This window comes from Silurus aristotelis (assembly GCF_946808225.1).
Source record: "Silurus aristotelis genome assembly, chromosome: 1".
In the NCBI taxonomy this organism is placed as follows: Eukaryota; Metazoa; Chordata; class Actinopteri; order Siluriformes; family Siluridae; genus Silurus; species Silurus aristotelis.
The window spans coordinates 39,399,037-39,422,038 of record NC_139574.1 but is presented as its reverse complement, the minus strand read 5'-3'; the positions used below and the strand labels follow the sequence as shown (position 1 = coordinate 39,422,038).

The following is a 23,002-nucleotide window of genomic DNA, read 5'->3' as shown; positions in this document are numbered from 1 at the left end:
CGTTCCTCCAGTCGCTCTTTGTCTCTGATCAAATGATCTCTCTCCTGCTCTGCACTATTTTTTACTTTCTCACAGTGATTCTGAGTATCCTGGAGTTTCATGGTGGTCTGTTCCAAAGTGACCTCAAGCTGAGCAGCATGTTCCTCTATATTATTTTGTTCTCTCGTCCAGCTCTCTTTCTCACATTCTAAGGTTTTCTCCAGTTCCTCATGGATTTTCAGGGAAGACTGGAGCTCCATGGTGGTCTGTTCCAAAGTGACCTCAAGCTGAGCAGCATGTTCCTCTATATTATTTTGTTCTCTCGTCCAGCTCTCTCTCTCACATTCTACAGTTTTCTCCAGTTCCTCATTGATTTCCAAGGAAGACTGGAGCTCCATGGTGGTCTGATCCAAAATAAATTCAAGCTGAGCAACACGTTCCTCCAGTTGTTTTTGTTCTCTCACCCAGCTCTGGCTTCTCTCAGTTATGTCCTGTTCCTGCTGCTTTCGCTCAGAAGCCAAAGTAGCCTCCAGCTTTTGCACCGTCTGTAGCAGAATGTCTTTCTCTTCTTTCTCTTCTGTTATCTTCTCTATCATTAGAAGAGAAAATGCATCCAAGTCTTTTACTACTTTCTCCATGTCTTCCAGCTTCTCCTTCATTTCAGCAATCTGCTTAGTTTTCTTTGTTCTTCTGCTTTGAAAAAACTTTCTCAACCTTCTGAAGAGCTCCATGTTTATGCCTCTTTACTCACAAGCAAAAACCTCGGAAATGAGAGAAACAGAGACGCGTTCCCAATTATAGACGTTGCCTTACTGTGACGTCACAGAGAGATGCCCCGCCCTCCGTCTGTGACGTAACCCGGTCTCTCTTAACCTGACACTACGCGCATGCGCACATTACAGAGGTAAAGAGCGGATAAAACATCATGTCTTCACAGCTTTTCTGTTGTTCCTGAGAGAAGAGCGATATTACAGTCATAAATAAGATAAAAACGGCTGTAAACTGTGTATAAAGCGAGTGAATCCGAGTTGAGAACCGGAAGTTGACCGGAGTGACTCTATGAATGTTGCAGAATCATAAATGACCAGTAGGTGGCAGTGTGATGTGTATTAGAGCTCACTGTCACAGCAGGTAATTAGAAGTAGTGGAGCTCTAATGACGTCATTAATAGCGAGGACAAGACACACAGCAGTTTGGGATTCTTTTATTGACTTTATTGATTAATTGATTTGGAGTATGATTGTGTTTCTGATCAAAGTAAGTTCATGTGTATGGAGTAAAAACAACCTGTACATTTCTCACTTCCAGACAGTATTATGAGATGTTCATCTGCTGGAAGTTCATGTTTAATGCTGCATGTTTTATAGGATTTATGAGCTGGAATAAATGTTTTACTTTTAAATGTTTTCTTTTAACCAACTGGTGCATTTTTATCTATATGCTTCAGATGAGTTTTATAAAAAACACATTTTTACTTATAAAAAATAAAATGTTATTCTGAGTGAAACCAATTGTTTATTAAATGCATTATTCACTAAATAAACATCAATGAAAACTGGATGATTTGTTTTTATTGAATGTAAAAATATTAATTTGAGGATAATTGAACTTAATGAATCGAATAGTTTTGGATTAAATGAAGACTTTACTGAACTAAACAGCACTGAATTCTCCTTTAAATCAACTTAAGTTTACTGAACTAAATACTGTTACTTATATGAAAATAAACCCGGTTTCTTGAACCCTGTTCGGTTTCAGCCCCACTTTTGGGCCTCACAGCTGAAAATGACCTTCCTGACTTTCAATGGTAAAAGTTCCTGACAACAGTGTGCTACATACACAATTTACATCTCTTTTGAAAGAACACACTTTGGGCTTTACATCATCCAAAGATGCTGAAGTTCATTAGAAAAAAATGTGTACGTCATAAAACATTTATATATCTGAGTTTAATACCCCTGATCTATGTGAAGACACTGATCATAATCATCATCATAATGTACTAACGTTAATTTGATGAGACAGACTCCACTTTGGACAAATTCAGTCTCCACATTAGACAATCACAGATCGAGCAGCTGCTAAAAGAGGCCAAAAAGCAAGAGCCCTGCAACCACGACGTGATTTGAACACGCAACCTTCTGATTTGGAGTCAGACGCGCTACCGTTACGCCACGAGGTCCAAGTTGCATGTGAACCCACCTCATGGCACAGAGTTGGCTTTGCATTTTTCTCATCACGGTTGTAATGACAAATTGAGTCTGATGGTCACGTTGCAGGCTCTGACACTTTCCGCTTTTGAAGTCCCTGATTGTTGGTGTAATTAGGATTCATACATGAGTAAATAATGGTTTAGTCTCACTGTGGTAAGCATCCTTTATGGTGGTATTTTGACCAACAAATGGCTGTAGTTGTCTTTGTTTGAACCCATAAGATATTCCCATGATCCTCCCATGCAAATATCATTGGTTCAAACATACTTTAACTGTGACATTATTTGACGTGTCACTGAAACGTGAATTGTGAATACATAGGGTTGTTTTTTACTCTGGACAGGCAACACAGAAGATGCTGCGGGTAAACAGAATAATTCACAAGTCACTGTTACATGAACAATAAAACATTTAATTTAAATTACTGGAAAATCTACAAAAATGTCAAATAATAATATATAATAGATGCAAACACACAAAAGGTACAAATAATATTTCAAAATGATGTATATATTAGCTAAAGAGGCACAGGGTTTATTTGTATTTTTGTTATTATTATTAAATCTGATTAAACATTTTAGGAGATTATTTTCTTTATGTGGTTTGAGCTATAGGTGGTGGTGAGGGTTTCTGTGCATACGTGTGTGTGTGTGTGTGTGTGTGTGTGTGTGTGTGTGTGTGTGTGTGTGTGTGTGTGTGTGTGTGTGTATGTGCGTTTGCGTGTGTGTGTGTGTGTGTGTGCGCGTGTGTGTGTGTGTTTGTGTCTGTCTGTCTGAGTTTTAGCCTGTGCATCTTCCGGGATCTGAAGTTCCAGGTGCCACCCAGTAAACTCCATGCAGTGGGTCCAGTAGAATGGGGAGTAATACAAACAGAGACACAGGGTTTATGTTTTTTGTTGTTGTTTTAAAATCTGATTTAAAAAATGTGAGAAATTATTTTGTGTCATTTCATCTTTAGGCGATGGTGAAGGTTTGGAGGTGGTTGAACCATACACCTCATATAAAGAATCTAAAAAACAACAAGAAATACGTCACACATTTTAACAGCAGGAACAAGAAGCACCAAGTGTTCAGAATGCAGCCACATCATTATTCACATATCAGCTCACTGTATTTTCATGTGAAACAAACATGTAACATCTGTAACTTAGACAAACGCAGCATTTCACACGAAAGAATCAAACGTCCAAATTCACACGTGATGAAATGATACACGATTACATGTTCATTAGCTGAATGAGATCTAACACACTCGTTCACACACTCGTTCACAGTGAGGTTCTGTAACAGCATGTGCTTTTGAGGAGATACTTACAGTACATGTGTCTGGACTCCAAAGTCTGTTCCGAATGATCCTGACAGGAACAACAATAACTACAAAGGAGGATAAGGCACATACTGTGTGATCTCTAACATGTTCATTCACACACTTGTTCACACACTCATTCACACATCTGCTCACACACTCATTTACACACTCGCTCACACACTCGTTCACAATGGTTCTGTAACAGCATCTGCTTTAAAGAGAAACTTACTTCGGTTTGGATTCTGCGGAGGTCCAATAATATTATTGTGCCTGATGGCATCAACATCAATTCTGTTTATTCTGGGAGCATCTCCCATTTCATTTGTCCTTCTGGGTATCCTGAGAGAGAGAGAGAGAGAGAGAGAGAGAGAGAGAGAGAGAGAGAGAGAGAGAGAGAGAGAGAGAGAGAGAGAGAGAGAGAGATGGTAAGGAACTTAGATTTGCTAGATAATACACATGTACTCAACACACACTTACAAAGCTTTCGCTCAGCAGCTCTCAGTGTCTCTCTGTTTTCAGTTTCATCAATATGTCTGGTAATTGTGTAATCTGAGAGGAACTTTAGCTATTTCTTTAACAGCGTCAGGGCCGAGCATCTTGTTCACAGCGGCTTTGCAGGTGGGGGGCATTAATGTCTCTGCCTCAGTGTGGGGCTTTTTTTGATTAGGCTACGAGTTGAGCTACTAGGTAGGTCACTTTGAGATCTTTCTCATTCACCTTTGGGTTTTTGAGATATTGGTGTGTGTGTGTGTGTGTGTGTGTGTGTGTGTGTGTGTCATGTATGTCGGTAGTTGCTGTTGGCCTGTTGGTAGCTCCATAATTAGTTTCTCCTCATCCTCTTATCATATATATATATATATATATATATATATATATATATATATATATACATATATACATATATACATATATTCTTTCTTCTGCTCAACTCAGATAAGACGGAAGTACTTTTACTAGGACCACATGCAGCTAGAAGCAAACTTTCCGATTACGTAGCATCTCTGGATGGTGTTTCTGTTTCAGCGTGTACGGCTGTCAAAGACCTTGGTGTGATTATTGACCCGAGTCTTTCCTTTGAGGCTCGCGTGAATAATATTACCAGGATCACCTTCTTTCACCTTAGAAATATTGCTAAAATTTGAAATATGATGTCGTTACAGGATGCAGAAAAACTAGTTCATGCTTTTGTTACTTCTAGATTAGACTACTGTAACGCTTTACTGTCTGGGTGTGTGAGTAAGTGCAGAAATAAGCTTCAGTTAGTTCAGAATGCAGCAGCAAGAGTCCTCACTAGATCTAGGAAATATGATCACATCACCCCTGTATTAATCATCTACACTGCTCCCAATCAAATCTCACATTGATTATAAAATACTACTACTGACGTATAAAGCACTTAACGGTCTCGCACCGCAGTATCTGAGTGAACTTCTGTACCAGTATGATCCTCCACGCCTACTTAGATCAAAAGGTGCAGGCTGTTGGTTCCTCAAATAATGAAGACTACAGCAAGGGGCAGATCTTTCTCTTATAAACCCCCACAGTTATGGAACAGCCTTCCAATCAGTGTTTGGGACTCAGACACAGTCTCAGTGTTTAGGTCGAGGTTGAAAACATATTTAATTAGTAAAGCCTTTAATCAGTAGATTTTTTTCTTAGGTAAAGGCGCAGATCTGGAGGGAACATGGATATAGAGTGTTTGGTGAACTGGGATATTTGTATGCTGTCGTCCCCTCACATTCACACGTTCACTCAGGTTTGTTGATGGTGGTGTGGTGGGTCGTCTCTTATCCCAGAGATCCCTCATGTCTGTGTTGCCTTCTGGTTCTCCCTTTTAGTTATGCTGCCATAGCGAGTCTTGCCGGAGTCCAAACTGCACAGTGACTTTAACTCTCATACAACAATAGGTACACTTAATAATCCATATCCTTCTCTTCCTGTCACCCTCTCTCTCTCTCTCTCTCTCTCTCTCTCTCTCTCTCTCTTTCTCTCTCTCTCTCTCTCTTTCTCTCTCTCTCTCTCTCTCTCTCTCTCTCTCTCTCTCTCTCTCTCTCTCTCTCTCTCTCGGTCGAGTTAAACATGCTCCTGAGGCTCCAGTGACCACTGTTCCTGCCCTTCTCCCCTCCGGGGATCTTCCCACTTCGTCCAGGCCTGCCTCTGGATAGTGTTCTCTTTGACTGGAGGCACTCTGTGCAGCTGGGGTAGGTTTGTCATCAACACCTTGGGTGGTTCCATGAAATTCCGGAGTAAGAACGGGAGCTTTGAGGAAGGATTGGACTGTAGTTAATGTAAACAGTCTCCTACACTGATTTAGGAATACAGTTCGCTTCTGATCATCATCACTGCACCCCGCAACATTGTAAACCTGCCACAAATGGACTTTTGGTGTAACCCAGATGAGGATGGGTTCCCCTTTGAGTCTGGTTCCTCTCAAGGTTTCTTCCTTATGCCATCTCGGGGAGTTTTTCCTTGCCACAGTCGCCGCCGGCTCGCTCATCAGGGACAAACTTACTCATAAAGAACATATTCATTTTTAATCACCGCATTATCTGTGTAAAGCTGCTTTGAGACAATGTTCATTGTTAAAAGCGCTATACAAATAAAAATGAATTGAATTGAATTTTATATATATATATATATATATATATATATATATATATATATATATATATATATATATATATATATATATATAGTGGTGTGAAAAAGTGTTTGCCCCTTAATGATTTCTTATTTTTTGTCACACTTTAATGTTTCAGATCATCAAACTAATTTAAATATTAGTAAACGATACACAAATGAACACAACATGCAGTTTTAAAAATATTTTTTTATTATTGAGGGAAAACAAAACCCAAAACAACATGGCCCTGTGTGTAATATTTCAATTTCTCTCACCACACACAGGCCTGATTACTGCCACACCTGTTAGCAATCAAGAAATCTCTTAATTAGGACCTGCCTGACAAAGTGAAGTCGACCAAAAGATCCTCAAAAGCTACACATCATGCTGAGATCCAAAGAAATTTAGAAACAAATGAGAAAGTAATGGCAATTTATCAGTCTGGAAAAGGTTATAAAGACATTTCTAAAGCTTTGGGACTCCAGTGAACCACAGTGAGAGAAATTATTCACACATGGCAAAAACATGGAACAGTGGAGAACCTTCCCAGGAGTGGCCGGCTGACCAAAATTACCCCAAGAGCACAGAGACCACTCATCCAAGAGGTCACAAAAGACCCCACAACAACATCCAAAGAACTGCAGCCTCACTTGCCTCAGTTAAGGTCAGTGTTCATGACTCCACCATGAGAAAGAGACCTGGCAAAAATGTTTTTTCCAAGACGAAAACTGCTAAGCAAAATGACCGTAAAGGCTCGTCTCACTTTTTGCCAGAAAACATCTTGATGATCCCCAAGACTTTTGGGAAAAGGAAAGCTGAGTAGTTGAGCGCGAGCCGTTTGCATGTTGTTAGCGCGATGCTCGATGTTCACAATGCAAGTTATTGCTCGTAATGCATTAAATAAAAAAAAGTTTTTGCTCCTCCTGTAAAGTATTTGTAAATCATGTTACTCACAATACAAGCTTCCCCTGTACGTAAATTATCATGACACCAATCTGAACTTTTGCTGTTTCCTTACGGATGCTTTTAATTGGCGGATTCTGGTCCTTGATTTGAGACTTGATGAAAAAAACATTTTCACCTGGGATCTTTACATTTTTTCATATCTGTTAGTATTAAGATAAACCTCACACTGGTTCTCTAAACACATTCTTATGTTGTCTGTTCAGTGTCTATAGGATTTTTACGATGTGGGTATGTAAGGTACACGGAATGTCTTTGTGAGGGCTCACATATCTCTGGTTACTATGTCTTCTTACCCAATCAGGAACAGTTTTAGGTCAGGTTTTTTCCAGTGTGAATATATACTTGTCTGTTATCTGCATTAAACTGAATAAGAACATATGCGTCATTCTGTGTGCTGTGTGATTCTTCCCTGATCAGAAAAGACCCCAAGGGCATCGTAGTTTGTATGGAAAACCTCTCCAAAAATTAAGTGTTTCTTCAGTCATGAAAAAAATATAACAATATCTGAGTAAAGGAAAGGACGTTGTGAATAAATGTGTTGCGTTAAAGGTTTTTAATTTTTAATAAAAATGAAGAAATGTGTGCTGCATTAATTGTGCATTAATAATATTAGTGCTGTTAAAATGAATTTGGGTTAACGTGTTTATTAACACGCTCATTTTGAAAGGTTTTTCAGTATAAAGGACATTATATAAAGGTCAACCCAAACAGATCACAACAGTTAAGCTTTTTCATGAGCTATTTATACTTTTGCATTTTCTTTGTAGAATCTGAACAAAAACACACAATTTGACTTAATTTCAAAACACCAGGAAAACTGTAATGCAGGGAAAATGCACAAGAATCTGTATGTGCTCTGTTATACTGCATGTATTATATGCTGTATAATAATGATGGTTTCTACAGCTGTGGCATCATGTTGATGTTATTAAGAGGATGATTGGGACTGAAGGCAGATGATTGGGTGTGAAACGCACGACCCGAAACTGTAAAGAGACAATCAATAACACTGTGCAGATCTATTATGTGTTTTATTTATTTATGTACAAAAATATAAAAAACAATTATAATATCTATTAAACATTATTTATTGTAATAATTTTTTTGGTCTTTAGGTGAGAAGAAAGGAAGCTGATCTGCTTCAGGCACTTGGGGACGGCTGGAGGAACGGGCTTTGTGAGGTCTTTCTTCCACGATTCTAAAGCGTTCAGAGCGACTTTGGGGCTGCTGGGTGCCAGATCATGAGTGGCATAAACCACTGCGAGCTGCACCTCCCACGGCAAATCTGCACACAAAATCCATCATAAAATTAGGACTTGCAAAAGCATGAAACACTTTCCTGTTGATAGAGAACTAAAAATCAGAGAATAAAGATAAAGATTGATTAAGGACGTGTTTAATTGATCCTTTAGTGATACCTTTTTGTCCCCTGAACTCAGTGATGCTTTTTGTTAGATCCTCCACTGATGCTGCCACGTTCTCCTTAAGGCCATTTTGGCCAAGTCGCCCTGTTTGAGATGGACAAAGAACATGAGTGAAAAACAGAAGAATCCAGAAATAATGTGAGATAATGCTCTAAAACAGGATTTACAGGAAACTTACCAAGTAGCCTGAATATTGCTGCTACAGAGACGTTTCTGTACTTCGTTTCCTCTGTTTGTGTTTGTTTCAGCCACGTATTCAAAATGAGCCACACACTTTTTCTGTTGAATAAAAATTTGGACATATTAAATACACTGTCTCATATGAGTCTCACATTTGCCAGTTTGCAATTTATCTAATGTTTAATAAACTAGAAAGATGAGAATTAAACACGTTGAAGCAGTTTCACATTCAGTACCGAATAACATGGGAGTCGGTCCAAATCCAGCCCAGTTGTGCACACAGAAGGTCCAGGCTGAAGACGTAGTCCCAGGCAGCAGGACAGAGATCATCACCATACCAACTGCTCTTCTGGAAAGTCAGATTTTTGTCTTTCAGAAGAGCCTTCAGTGTGCTGGTGATGGTGCTGCAGATGTTTCCTGGAGGCTCCTGGCAGAAAAATACATAATTTCTTTAAAAACCAGATCAATGAAACAATGTTTACAATAATATGATCATAACTGAAAGGTCACAACCAATCACAAGTGCAGATGATTGAAATACTGAGGTCGAGCTCTAACTGTGCATTCTGCTCTTTTTATAACCTCCATTTATTACTCTTATGTGAGGAGGAGTCCTAGAAAATGACCTCCAAATGACTCCAGGATTTTAAATACACATGCAAAAGACCACACGTTACTAAAGGGTTTATGTATCAGACAGTAGCAGGGGTAAATACTGCTCTAGAATAGTACATGAGTATGTAATTTGAGGCACAGATTTAGTTTGTTTATTCAGTATTGAGCACAGTGTCACATGGTTCTATATCACTTCCTTTATTAGTATATTATGAAACACAGATTGTTTTGACTGCATGTTTATTCCACTGATCTGATCATTTTGTCATAAACAGCGACATTAACGCTGGAGTTAAGTGCAGTTTCTTTGCTGCTCATTATCAGCGTTTACTCACACTAATAAAAAAAAGACTACAATAGTGATGTCCTGTAACACTTTTTGCTTGAATTTTTTAAGAAAAAAATGAAATACTTATTGATTAAATTCAACATGGATTTATAATGAATTTGCTCCATAGATCACATGGACATTGGACATTAAAAGTAGATTAAGATTGCAGTAAAACACTTGAAAATTCCAGTTGAAAAGCGATATTTAATGATTATTCTGGTGACAGTTGTGATGAGAATCAGCTACTTACTGTATCCCAGTGCAGAAATTTGCTGAGCAAGTAATAAATCTTGCCGTATGCCTTCATTTTGGACACGATGTGAATGGCTCTGCATAAAGGGCTGTTACAGGAGAAAACACTTGGCCATGCTGTCACCATGACCATTATTAGTTTTGAGGCTTCAAAAAAGTCTGCAAAGAAAACAAAATGATACCACAGATTTAAAAAACACTTTATAGGAAGAAATACAAAACCAAAAACAGAACACAGGTGGCTTCTTTATATCACTGTCCGGATCATTTTTAGTAAATATATAATGAAATGTCAATATAATCTCACCTTCTTTGAGAAATCTGTAGGCGAGGGCATGTGCTTTATGAGAGTCTCCTCTCTTTTGACACAAGCCCACATAAACCCTACAGAGAGACTGCAGGAGTTCATGTCCCATAGACTCTTTCTCCGCCTTGATCTTCTCCAAAACCGCTTTTAGAAACGTCTCTGCCAACGTCTAAATGAGACGGAAGAAAAAGATCTAAATCAAACATGTATTCAAGTCATGTATTTGAAACAAATATGAGGGAGTTAAGACTTGACTGTAGATTAGGTTTAGAAAAACTACTAGAATTTGAATAAACCAAAACCTGGAGCAAACATTTTTACATGACAAATCATATCTACTGTTCAATTTCAGAACATCAGGACCAGTTAATTATGGATTGACTATTAAAAATGAGAAAACTCAAATCCAGAGCTATAGAATTGCATGTGTGAATTGAATGCACACTAAATAAAACAGAAGATAATCACTGACCTCGTTCTCACAAAACTTGGAAATGACAGATTTTTCTTCATCTGTCAAAGAAGGAAGTTCAAATTTCCCTTGAAGTAGTGCATCAATGCAGCTTGGTGATAAAACATCATAGCAGGAATGCTGCAGTGTTTTTAATGCACTACTGATGAGGGATTGTTTTGTGTTTTTGTGAGCTGCAGCATCAAGTCGAGGCTTTTTAGCAGCACTGGGTGGTGGCATGTCTGATGCAGCTCTCTTTGTTCTAATATCAACAAAATGTAATCAAATCACATGACAGACAATTCTACAGTATATATAATACATTGGGAATGTGATATTACAGGAAAATAATCAGTATAAATAAAGTAAAAACAGTAATAGAAACTTACTTGTTTGTGTTGGTGTCCTGCATCTTTAAACTTTTTGTATATAATGTGTGCATTTATTAAATATTTTGAAAAATATCCACAAGCAGTCTTGATTGTCCTGTCGCCAGAAAAAGAGATTGTTTGTGTACTGGTTTCCATGGAAACGGGGCGTGGTTTTGTAACATGACCGTCTTTTTTGGTCTCTATTGATTGGTCCGTAGGGGAGAAATTGATGCACCAATCAGGGACGCGGACGCTACCAGAGAGGCGGAGTTTCTAGGATCAACGCGCCAGCGCTGTAAAAGTGATGGGAAGATCGGATCATTTTAGTGACTCGGTTCTTTGAATCTCATTCATTAAAATTAGCAAATCTTTTGTGAGTCATTTAGTTCCTCTGCATAACCTATGGAGATTTTGTGATGATTTGCTCACGCGCGTCCAGTAGAAAATGAATGAATCACTCTTTGAGACGAATCGTTCTTCTGAGTCACATTAAAGACTCTTTCAGAATCAAGGAATCGTTCATAACCGACTCATCACTACTCTGAATCATCAGTAATGAGCTCCGGGAGAAACTCCGTGTTCCAGGTGGAGGATGAAGACCCTCTGCCGGGATGGAGCGACTGTAAGACCCCTGTAACGGTGACTTTCTAGTCTTTATGGGTTTTATTCTCTTTTCAACACCGAGTCTCACACTTTGAGAACCACTGAGCTAGGCTAACTAGCCGGCTAACTAATCTTAGCTTCAATAGGTTTCATCCTCAGGTTAAATATTCTATTGCTTTTTCCTGCAAGTCCATGAATTTGATGTTAATGATCAGGATTAGACAATAAATGAGGAACAGATCACTTTTCTTCTCTTCACTCCGGTACCGATGGTCCTGATCACCTTTCCACCTGTTTTGAGGCTTTTATGGGGGATTTGTTCATCAATAATAATTGTAATTACAATAATTATAAATATTGCAACTAGATATTTTGGTAATTAATTAATCTAATGATTTTTTCCCCCAATTAATTGGATAAAAAACAAACTTATAATTAGATGTTTTGTTTATAATAACTGTATATCATTAATCATACAAAATCATTTAAGTATGAAAGATGAAGCAATTTGTGTAAATCAACATTTGTATTGTATTTTACAGATGGCAAGTTGGCAAACATACTTAAAAAAATCTATATAAAATATTATAACATTTTTTTAATATAATTTTTGTTTAAAAAAACTACAGTAATTTTGTTTAGTTGTGAAAATATAAACATCTAGAATATATAATAAATACAATGTTGTATAATAATAAAATGATATGCATACATTAAATATATAAAAATTGAAAACAAGCATTTGAACGTAGTAAAGCCGCAGTAAATCACTTTTTAGAACAGATAAGTTACTGTTGTAGACAAATGCTATAAAAAGAGAATGAAGCGGAGAAACGCAGCAAGTTAACAGACTTACTGAAAAAAAAAAGGAAAAATATGCATCAGTGTACAAATGCTGTTATTTACTGCTTTTAGATTTAGTGTTTGTTCGCACCGTTTTAATGAAATCATCGTGATGATGTGATCGAGTCGATTGCGCAACCTGATGCTCGCGAGTCACGACAGAACAGATCCAGTGCGACTCCCGAAGTTACAAACAAACAGTTTACACAATAACACTTCATTAAACTACACCATTTTCACATGATGAGGATAACAGCATTCGCTCACAACCAATTTCATCATCGATTATTATCGATTCGATTAGTTGTTGCAGCTCTAATAATAAATAATAAACTCAGTGTTTCAAAGAGAATAAAAAGTTATGGAGACGAAAAGTTATGGACGGCAAACTTTTTTTTAACGACCATAAAGTGAAATCTATTAATATAAAGTGTGGGTTTGGTCATATGAGGGGATTTCAGTCAGCATCAGGGGGTAATTTTGCTGGTGTCGGCATAAAGACTAACAGCGGTGTGTAAGAGCAGTGTCTCTGTTGTGTTACAGCTTCATCAACACTTTAATCTCGTAAGAAGCACGAGACTGAGAGGAACCACCACATCCAGAGTCCACCCACATCCAGCTCAAGTTCCAGCTGTGGAGGAGAGACCAGTTTAATATTCAGTGAAAGCTTCTTCAGCATCTGTGAGTGACGTCCAGATCTACAAGAAGGCCGAGGTGTTTCAACTGTGCAGATCCGACTGAAAGCGAAAACTATCGCCACTGCAATGAAGCTTGAGGATTTTGGAGGTGGACCATCGTGGTGTTTTAGATTTATGAGACGTAAAGACCTGTCCATAAGGTCACGGACGACTCTGTGTCAGCAGCTCCCTCCCGACTACGAGGAAAACGTTTCAAACTTCTGCAAATTCACTCATGTAAAGATAGCGGAGCATTCCATCGGCCCACACGACATAATTAATATGGATGAGGTTCCGCTGACATTTGATCTGCCGTTTACTCGGACTGTGAACAGAAAAGGTGAATCATTCATCGTGCTAAAAACAACTGGCCACGAAAAAACGCACTTTACCTGCGTACTGAGCTGTACGGCGTCGGGAGAAAAACTTTCACCGATGGTCATCTTTAAACGGATTACGATGCCAAAAGAAAAACTCCCGATAGAAATCGCTGTCAAAGTAAACAAGAAAGGATGGATAACGGAAAGACTAATGAAAGAACGGCTGACGCAGTGTTACGGCAAGCGACCGGGAGGATTTTTTCACAAGAACAAGGCATCGCTCGTTATGGACAGCATGAGGGTTCACGTAACAGATTCTGTGAAAGAAGCCATCAAGAGGACAAACTCCATTCCAGCTGTGATTCCCGGGGGCATAACAAAGTATTCAGTGGGAGGTTTGGATGACAAGGGGGGAGAAATCCTTCACTAAAACGGGCCGAATGCGAAGAGCAACTTATGGACAAGTCTGCAAGTGGATCCTGACAGCGTGGAGCACGGTCAAAAAATCCACTATAATCAACGGGTTTGGAAAGGCTGGACTACTGTGTGTTGAAGAGGGCAGCACGAGCTCAGCGGGGAATTTGCCTTCAGATGAACATGACGAGAGCGACAATGAAACGATTCTGAGAGAACATCGAATGAAGCAATTCTGAGGCTGTTCAACTCCGACACCGAAGGAGATGACTTTAGTGGTTTCAGTTCGCAGGAGGAGGACCAATGACTTTACTGGTAGGCTCCTGTTTTGTTACAAGCCGTGTTACAGGCACTGTTTTTCGTTAAAGCCTGTGTTAAGTTGTTTAGTTTCAGTGTAGGCACCTGCGGCTTATAGACAGGTGCGGCTTATTTATGATAAAAATATATATATATTTTGTAATTCAGTGGGTGCAGTGTGTGTGTACGGTAGTTGATGCTTTTGTTACATCTAGATTAGACTACTGTAACACTTTACTGTCTGGGTGTTGGAGTAGGTGCAGAAATAAGCTTCAGTTAGTTCAAAATGCAGCAGCAAAAATCCTGAAAAGCGACTGAACCGAAGCTGCGGCTTTTCAGCTGATTCACACTGTGTGGTCAAAAGTATTTGGACACCGGTCTTTTTGAGTCAGATGTGGTTCATTCACTATTTATGCTGAGAACCTGCATGAAGATGGTACTAAATTTATTAAATGTACCATTTACATGTTAGAACTCAACTTGCTCTGACCTCAAATCAGGCTCTAAACTGTAGCAGTTCCTTCTCCACCCACACGGGGGAGACTCCTCCATGGAAGTTACGCAGAGTTACAGGAAGTCACATTTGGTTTCTGTACTTTCTGTAGGTGAACGATTTTATCGCATCTCATATACAAATTGCAGTAGCAGTTCTGCAGAATTCATGTCTCAGTGGGAGAAAAAGCTCAGCTTTAGTAACTCATCCTGCTGTTTTAATCAAAAGAGAATCTCAGCATCTCCAACTAGAAATACAATGTGGATTCTGTTCAGGTTCATACAGCAGGTGATGGAACTCATCATCAGTTTGCATGTTAATGAGCTGGATGAAGCATTTATTCATTAGTTATTTATCCAGTTATCATCTGTTTACCTGTTATTTCAACAAAACCAGATTTTCTCCTGCAAACCAAGTTCAAGAAAATGCTACAAGGAATTGACTCCCATGTCGAGTTTGCTAGACTTTAGAATGTAATACTTTATTGCATTGAGGTGCTTTAGTACATAAAGGTCTACATTTACACATTTATTTTTTCATAATGATTAATTTGTATTATTATTATTATTGTTATTATTATTATATGCAGATTTACACATTTATGAAACCCAAAGTGATAAAATAAATAAATTCCTAATAATTGGTTTTGCTTAAACAATAAAACTGGTCTGGACTGATCCTGTTGATCAAAGCAAGAAACATTTATAAATCCCCCCAAAACTATAATAATAATATTAATATTAATAATAATAATAATAATAATACACTCTTGGGCCCTTGAGCAAGGCCCTTAACCATCTATGCTCCGGGGGTCCCTTACGAGGGAAATATCAAGGTCCGTGACGTCGGAGTGACGTGGGGCCGCCTTCCCGTGGGCTCACCACCTGCAGGAGGGACCGTAAGGGACGGTGCTGTGAGGATTGGGCAGCAGTCGAAGGCAGGGGCCTGTTTAGACTGCTGCCCCCGCGACCCGAATTATGGATAAGCGGGAGAAAATGAATGAATGAATGAATGAATGAATAATAATAATAATAATAATAATAATAATAATAATAATAATAATAATACCTGCAGTTGGTTGTCAGATGTCAGTCTCACACTGCCCTCTAGTGGCCCTGTTAGGACTTTCTTTTTACTTAATTCTGTACAAATATTATTAATGGTGTTTTGTTGTCTAGTTATATGTGATGCTGATCTTTTACAAACCAAGATATTTTTCTTAATAATATTAAACTGTCTAAAACTTAAACTGTTGATTGAATCAGCTGATTAAAATTAATGTAATAAATAATGTAGAAATAATGAGTACAGATTTAATAACATTGAAACAATTTATTTTGTCAAAAGGTTTTTTTTTTTATATATAAAATCCAGTCTTTATGTTGAGAACCTGCATGAAGTTAGAATTAAATTTATTATCATCTACATGCAAGAACTCAATCAAACATATTAGAATCCAATGAAAACTTGATCAATACTCAAATCAGACTCTGAACTGTACGAATGCTATTTGTTCTGTTATTGAACTAGAAACAGTGAATGTTGAGATGTTTGGGAACTGATTATCGTCTGTATATATGCAGGTCAGGGGTTTTTTCATGCTGGAACACCGTTCATTACAATGAGACGATGATGTAAGATGACGAGCCAAACCACGGAGACGAAGCTGAGTGAGGTGAACCCCTCAAACTAACCCAGGAACAGAGAAGGAACTTTCTGACCAGCTGCTGAACAAAAGTTTATTTTTCTTGAGTGAGACTGCTGAAAGAAATATTTTTAAGGAGACAGAATGTTTTATGTTACAGATTTTGTTAGAACTGTGTAATCGAGTCATTTACCAGTGAATCTTTCGATTCAGACTCAATTGAACCGAAACCAGTGAACCGACATTTTTGAGTTATTGTTACACTGTTAATAACATTATTATCAGATTTATTATTATTATTATTATTATTATTATTATTATTATTACTAACACATTATTAGATATTACTTTCATTATAATGAAGTTTTATAGAAAAAATTATAACTAAATGAACAATTCCCTATGTTATGTTATAATCATCTCATTCATACAACTGAGCAGTTGAGGGCCCATGATAGCAGCTCCAACAGTCATTTAGTTGAATCTTCTGAGGAGAAGTGGGTTCCACACACCAGCCATCAACCAGAAAAGAGGTTCAAGCAGTCTCCAAACTCAGAACCTGTTTCAGCTCTACCAGTAAGAGTGAGAATCCCAGTCTTCACTGGTTGTATCCCCCAACACACCTGAAGAGAGGTGGAATAAGGATTTTACAACCCAGCCAGTCTGTAGACCATCTGTCATGGCACTTGTTGATGAGAAGATGTTGGAAACGGGCTACAAACTGTTCTACAGAAGTCGTCAACAAACTGGCTGAGAGAAGAGGATGTGCTGTTTGTAGAATGGAAGGATAAAAGGAAGGTCCAGATGTGCTCCATCATTCACAGAGGCACTGAAGGAAGCATTGTGCTACTTTTATTTTCATTACTTTCTTCTTCTACTGTTTTTCTAATGTTCAAATACCAGTCTTATGCTTATTGTGTGAATGTTATTATTCCCAGTACATTTGGTTATCAGGCTGCTTTTCCTCAAACAGACGGAGGGAGAAAAGGACTACACACAGTCTCAGAATAATGTTTATAGGAAACTCGTTTTTATTGTATTTTCTTCAAAGTTGACATATAAACTCATTAAACATGTGACTTTTAACCCGTCACTATTCTGGATTGCTTCAGGACCGAATTCATGTATTTATATATTTTAAAAAATAACTTCAGCATTTTTGGATGATGTAAAGCCCAAAGTGTGTTGTTTTAAAAGAGATGTAAATTGTGTATGTAGCACACTGTTGTCAGGAACTTTTACCATTGAAAGTCAGGAAGGTCATTTTCAGCTGTGAGGCCCAAAAGTGGGGCTGAAACCGAACAGGGTTCAAGAAACCGGGTTTATTTTCATATAAGTAACAGTATTTAGTTCAGTAAACTTAAGTTGATTTAAAGGAGAATTCAGTGCTGTTTAGTTCAGTAAAGTCTTCATTTAATCCAAAACTATTCGATTCATTAAGTTCAATTATCCTCAAATTAATATTTTTACATTCAATAAAAACAAATCATCCAGTTTTCATTGATGTTTATTTAGTGAATAATGCATTTAATAAACAATTGGTTTCAACCTTATAGTTGAGGGGAAAAAGAAGATAAAAATGCACCAGTTGTTGAAAACAAAACCAATATAGAAACATTTCTTCCAGCTCATAAATCCTATAAAACATGCAGCATTAAACATGAACTTCCAGCAGATGAACATCTCATAATACTGTCTGGAAGTGAGAAATGTACAGGTTGTTTTTACTCCATACACATGAACTTACTTTGATCAGAAACACAATCATACTCCAAATCAATTAATCAATAAAGTCAATGAAAGAATCCCAAACTGCTGTGTGTCTTGTCCTCGCTATTAATGACGTCATTAGAGCTCCACTACTTCTAATTACCTGCTGTGACAGTGAGCTCTAATACACATCACACTGCCACCTACTGGTCATTTAAGATTCTGCAACATTCATAGAGTCACTCCGGTCAACTTCCGGTTCTCAACTCGGATTCACTCGCTTTATACACAGTTTACAGCCGTTTTTATCTTATTTATGACTGTAATATCGCTCTTCTCTCAGGAACAACAGAAAAGCTGTGAAGACATGATATTTTATCCGCTCCTTACCTCTGTAATGTGCGCATGCGCATAGTGTCAGGTTAAGAGAGACCGGGTTACGACCTTACTGTGACGTCACAGGCAGGAAGATGCCCCGCCCTCCGTCTGTGACGTCACAGTAAGGCAACGTCTATAATTGGGAACGCGTCTTTGTTTCTCTCATTTCCAAGGTTTTTGCGTGTGAGTAAAGAGGCATAAACATGGAGCTCTTCAGAAGGTTGAGAAAGTTTTTTCAAAGCAGAAGAACAAAGAAATCTAAGCAGATTGCTGAAATGAAGGAGAAGCTGGAACTCATGGAGAAAGTAGTAGAAGACTTGGATGCATTTTCTCTTCTAATGATAGAGAAGATAACAGAAGAGAAAGAAGAGAAAGCCGTTCTGCTACAGACGGTGCAAAAGTTGGAGGCTACTTTGGCTTCTGAGCGAAAGCAGCAGGAACAGGACATAACTGAGAGAAGCCAGAGCTGGACGAGAGAACAACAACAACTGGAGGAACGTGTTGCTCAGCTTGAGTTTATTTTGGAACAGACCACCATGGAGCTCCAGTCTTCCCTGGAAATCAATAAGGAACTGGAGAAAACTGTAGACTGTGAGAAAGAGACCTGGAACAGAGAACAAGAGAAAGTGGAGGAACATGTTGCTCAGCTCGAGGTCACTTTAGAACAAACCACCATGGAGCTCCAGTCTTCCCTGAAAATCCATGAGGAACTGGAGCAAACTGTAGAATGTGAGAGAGAGAGCTGGAGGAGAGAACAAAAACAACTGGAGGAACATGTTGCTCAGCTTGAGGTCACGTTGGAACAGACCACCATGAAGCTCCAGTCTTCCCTGAAAATCCATAAGGAACTGGAGAAAACTGTAGAATGTGAGAGAGAGACCTGGATGATAGAGCAAGAACAACTGAAGGAACATGTTGCTCAGCTTGAGGTCACGTTGGAAGAGACCACCACGAAGCTCCAGTCTTCCCTGAAAATCCATGAGGAACTGGAGAAAACTGTAGACTGTGAGAGAGAGAGCTGGACGAGAGAACAAAATAATTTAGAGGAACATGTTGCTCAGCTTGAGGTCACTTTGGAACAGACCACCATGGAGCTCCAGGATACTCAGAATCACTGTGAGAAAGTAAAAAATAGTGCAGAGCAGGAGAGAGATCATTTAATCAGAGACAAAGAGCGACTGGAGGAACTTGTTTCTCAGTTTGAGCCCACGTTGGATTTTGAGGAAAAACAAGAGGACGAAAGAGAGAAAACTAAACTTGACATAGAGGAGAGGAACAACTTACAGCTTCAGACCAACAGGGGGCTCCAGGATACCCAGAATCTCTGTGAGGAAGAAAAGAAGACTTCAGAGAATAAAACAGAACATTATATGAGGGTCCGAGAGCGATGGGAGGAAATTGTTGCTCAGCTGAGACAAAAAAACCTTCAAAAGAAAAGGAGAAATAGAAAAAGAAGAAGCCGACAAGAGAAACAGAGCGTCTGAACATGCCTTTTTCCTCTTTCTGTTTCTCTTATTGCTATTTATGATAGTTTTACACTTATAGTCAATAGTATAAAGCTGAGTGTAAAGCTATTGTATCTAGTAGATTGTCTCGTCTTTCGATAATTTTTTATTTCTGTTTTGTCAAATCTTTTTTTAATCTTTTTTTTAATTTTGATTTTAATCTTTTACTACAAAGAGTCACAATAAACACTATTAACAACCATGATTTTTGTCTTTCTTACAAACGCCGTATGACCTCCTCATGGATTCTTCCACTAAGTTTATATTCCTCTTGTGGGGCAGGGGGCTGTGGCTCGGGGTCATAATGCTGAGGGGGAGGGAGGTCAGGAGGGAGAGGGAAACTGGTCCTCAGTGCCACATTGTGCAAAACACCACACACCCTGATAATCTTACACACTTTTTCCGGGTGGTATAGAAATCTGCCAGCTGAGACATCCAGAGCTCCACATCTGCATTTAAGGAGGTGAGGAGCATCTGAGGGGTGAAGCCTCTGTCACCTGTCATATTATAGACTACATCAGGACAATGTTTACAATTTCTACATGTTGTTAAAGTCACCAGGAAGCCAGTCATCACGTCCTGCAGCTGCCTGTAGTCTGTTCCCTACACTGCTATGTGTCAGGATAAATGAATCATGTGCTGAAGAAGGTCAGTGTGCCACAGTGAAGGGAAACCTGATGTATCGACTACCCACCTTAATAATAACATCCAAAATGACAGGCATTATGGCACTCAGGGGCAGATACCAGACCTATAGCATGAGATTTAATAGAATTATATTATATCTAAAGAAGGTCTTTGTGAAAAAGTTGATTATATATAATATTTATATAAAGTATTTCCCTGTCTGCCATTTCCCACTAGAAACAACCTGTTGTCATTAACCCCAGAGTGGTGAGGACCTGTATTTGGACGGGGATGGCATGGTTCTGGTGTGTTTTCCTCTGTAGTACTGGACCCAATTCAGCACATAGATCCAGGAGCACAGCTGTAGGAATCTAAATCAGCTTATTAACCAGTCATTATCCAGGCCAAGAAATCATCATGGTCCCTGGAGACTCTTTTTCTCCTTAATCTTTAATTGGCACCGCAGCATTTATGTTTTATTCCAGCTCATTATAGAAAGATAAAATAAACTGATATTTGGTCCGGTGCCATGAACATATAAGCAATAATAGCTACAGAAAAGCTCCTGCTTCCCTCTGTAGCGGGTATTTAAATCCCTTTTAAAATGCTTTCAGTGATTCTACATTCTGTTTCTATGAAGTGTTTCAACAGTTTGCATGTTAATTGGCTGTATGGTGCATTAAAGTGCATGTGAATTATGTGAATTTATGAACCACATCTGGCTGGAAAAGACAAGTGTCCAAATACTTTTGACCACACAGTGTGTATCAGCTGACAAGCAGCAGCTTCGGATCAGTCGCGTTTCCACTGGGATTCAACTCTGAAATATTACTTTTGATTTTTATTATATGAAATATTTTATATTATATATTTGATATTATTTGGTTGGACTTTTCTTTCCTCTGCATCACTTGGATTTTCCTCCTGTAGCTTCGAGAGACGCCGTGTTCCAGGTGGAGGATGAAGACCCTCTGCCGGGATGAAGCGAACTGTACGAGCCCTGGAACGGTGAGTTTCTGAGCTTTATGGATTTTATTTTCTTTAAAACACAGAGTTGATCATTTATTATAATTATTATTATTATTTTTATTATTATTATTATTATTATTATTATTATTATTATTAATATTGAGAAACAAATCACCCATAAAATCCCCAAACAGGCGGAAAGGTGATGAGGACCATCGGTACCTGAGTGAAGAGGGGAAAAGCGATGTTCCTCATTTTGTGTTTACTCCTGATCATTAGCATAAAGATCACAGACTTGCAGGAAAAAGTGGATACATTTGTCTAAAATAAATAAAGAATGATAATAAAGAGTGATAATATTTCCATAAATGTTGCAGTGAGCAGAAATGGACCTTTCGGCTAATGGTGTAGGAGACATCATCATTAGCCTCATGCTAGCCGGGTTTGCTAGCGCTGCTTTTGTGTTTATTTTATTAGAAACGTCTACTTTTTGACTAAAAGATGAATAAAACTATATTTAATAAGATATCATAAGTTACATTAGTACATAATTTTACTTATAGTTCACTAAAAATCTGTGTAGTGTATGACTGAGTTGTTCCTCTGTGTGCTTCAGTAACTGCTGTTAAACTGAGAGGAAAGAAAAATGGCTTCAGTTCAGCAGAAATGAACTGATAAACAGTGTTAGGAAAAGACAAAGTGTTCAAATATTTACTCAAATATAAATTGTGATAACTTGTTAAAATGTTTTTAATTGTTTAATAGAGGATTTATTCAGGTTTAAACACACAAGCTGGTGGTGAAGGTAATATTGATTATAGATTCCTTTCACGAGACGCATCTCACTGTGTGTTTGTCTTTTTCAGACACAAGAAGACGGAGACAGGATACAGCATCAGTCTCCTTCAAGCAGCTCGTCCCCTGTGAGGACTCGGTCTTCTCCAAGCAGCTCGTCCCCTGTGAGGACTCGGTCTCCGCCAAGCAGCTCGTCCCCTGTGAGGACTCGTCTCCTCCAAGCAGCTCGTCCCCTGTGAGGACTCGGTCTCCTCCAAGCAGCTCGTCTCCTACCAGTCATGAGCCTCACATAGAGATGAATACAGAGCACATAGTGTTTGAACAGCTTTATGTTATAGGTTACAGAGGGATTTCTGTCCAACACCAGGGGATCAGAAGAAGAAGGAAAAAGATGAGGAGATCAAGAGGAAGAAGATGAAGAGAAGATGTTATGGTCTCGTCTCTGAGCAACAGTTTAAAGTCTCATCTCACTCGTTTCTGTTCAGTATCTCACCTCAGTACTGGGGATATCAAAGATTCCTGTAGATGATGTGTTGTGTATACAGTAGAACATCAGCTGTAGGAGAACCAGGGAATAATTGACCAAACAAGAATTTAAAAATTAAGATTTTGCAGAAAGGAGGAAGTTGTTTTTGCTGTGAACTGATCAAATCTCACACTAGGGCACTTTGTATTTGTGAAAGTGGTGTTACGAATCTCACGTGTA

At 38.5% G+C, this 23,002-nt stretch overlaps 3 protein-coding genes across 9 annotated transcripts in view; 1 reads left to right on the top strand and 2 right to left on the bottom strand.

Annotated features, from left to right (window-relative positions):
* The window catches only part of LOC310725056 (eukaryotic translation initiation factor 4 gamma 3-like), a 136,570-nt gene that overhangs the window by 3,345 nt on the left and 110,223 nt on the right, over nucleotides 1-23,002 (bottom strand). The window lies entirely within an intron of this gene.
* Nucleotides 7,817-13,586, bottom strand: LOC310731100 (little elongation complex subunit 1-like; the record flags this gene model as incomplete). Its single annotated transcript, XM_083550492.1, has 7 exons — nucleotides 7,817-8,374; nucleotides 8,508-8,597; nucleotides 8,692-8,792; nucleotides 8,930-9,120; nucleotides 9,890-10,050; nucleotides 10,199-10,367; nucleotides 13,536-13,586. The coding sequence occupies 7 exons, from the start codon at nucleotides 13,584-13,586 to the stop codon at nucleotides 8,166-8,168; spliced, it is 972 nt and encodes a 323-aa protein (XP_083406618.1). The 3' UTR covers nucleotides 7,817-8,165.
* LOC310724584 (uncharacterized protein) overlaps nucleotides 10,699-23,002 on the top strand; it is a 171,319-nt gene continuing 159,015 nt past the window's right edge. For 2 of the 7 annotated variants that reach the window (XM_083538831.1, XM_083538834.1), the window contains exons 1-2: nucleotides 10,699-11,659; nucleotides 13,010-13,147. The gene's annotated coding sequence lies outside the window, so the exon portion shown is untranslated. Of the gene's footprint in view, nucleotides 12,899-12,990; nucleotides 13,148-23,002 lie in introns of all 7 variants that reach the window. The other 5 variants (XM_083538833.1, XM_083538832.1, XM_083538835.1 and 2 more) reach the window with 5 other exon arrangements.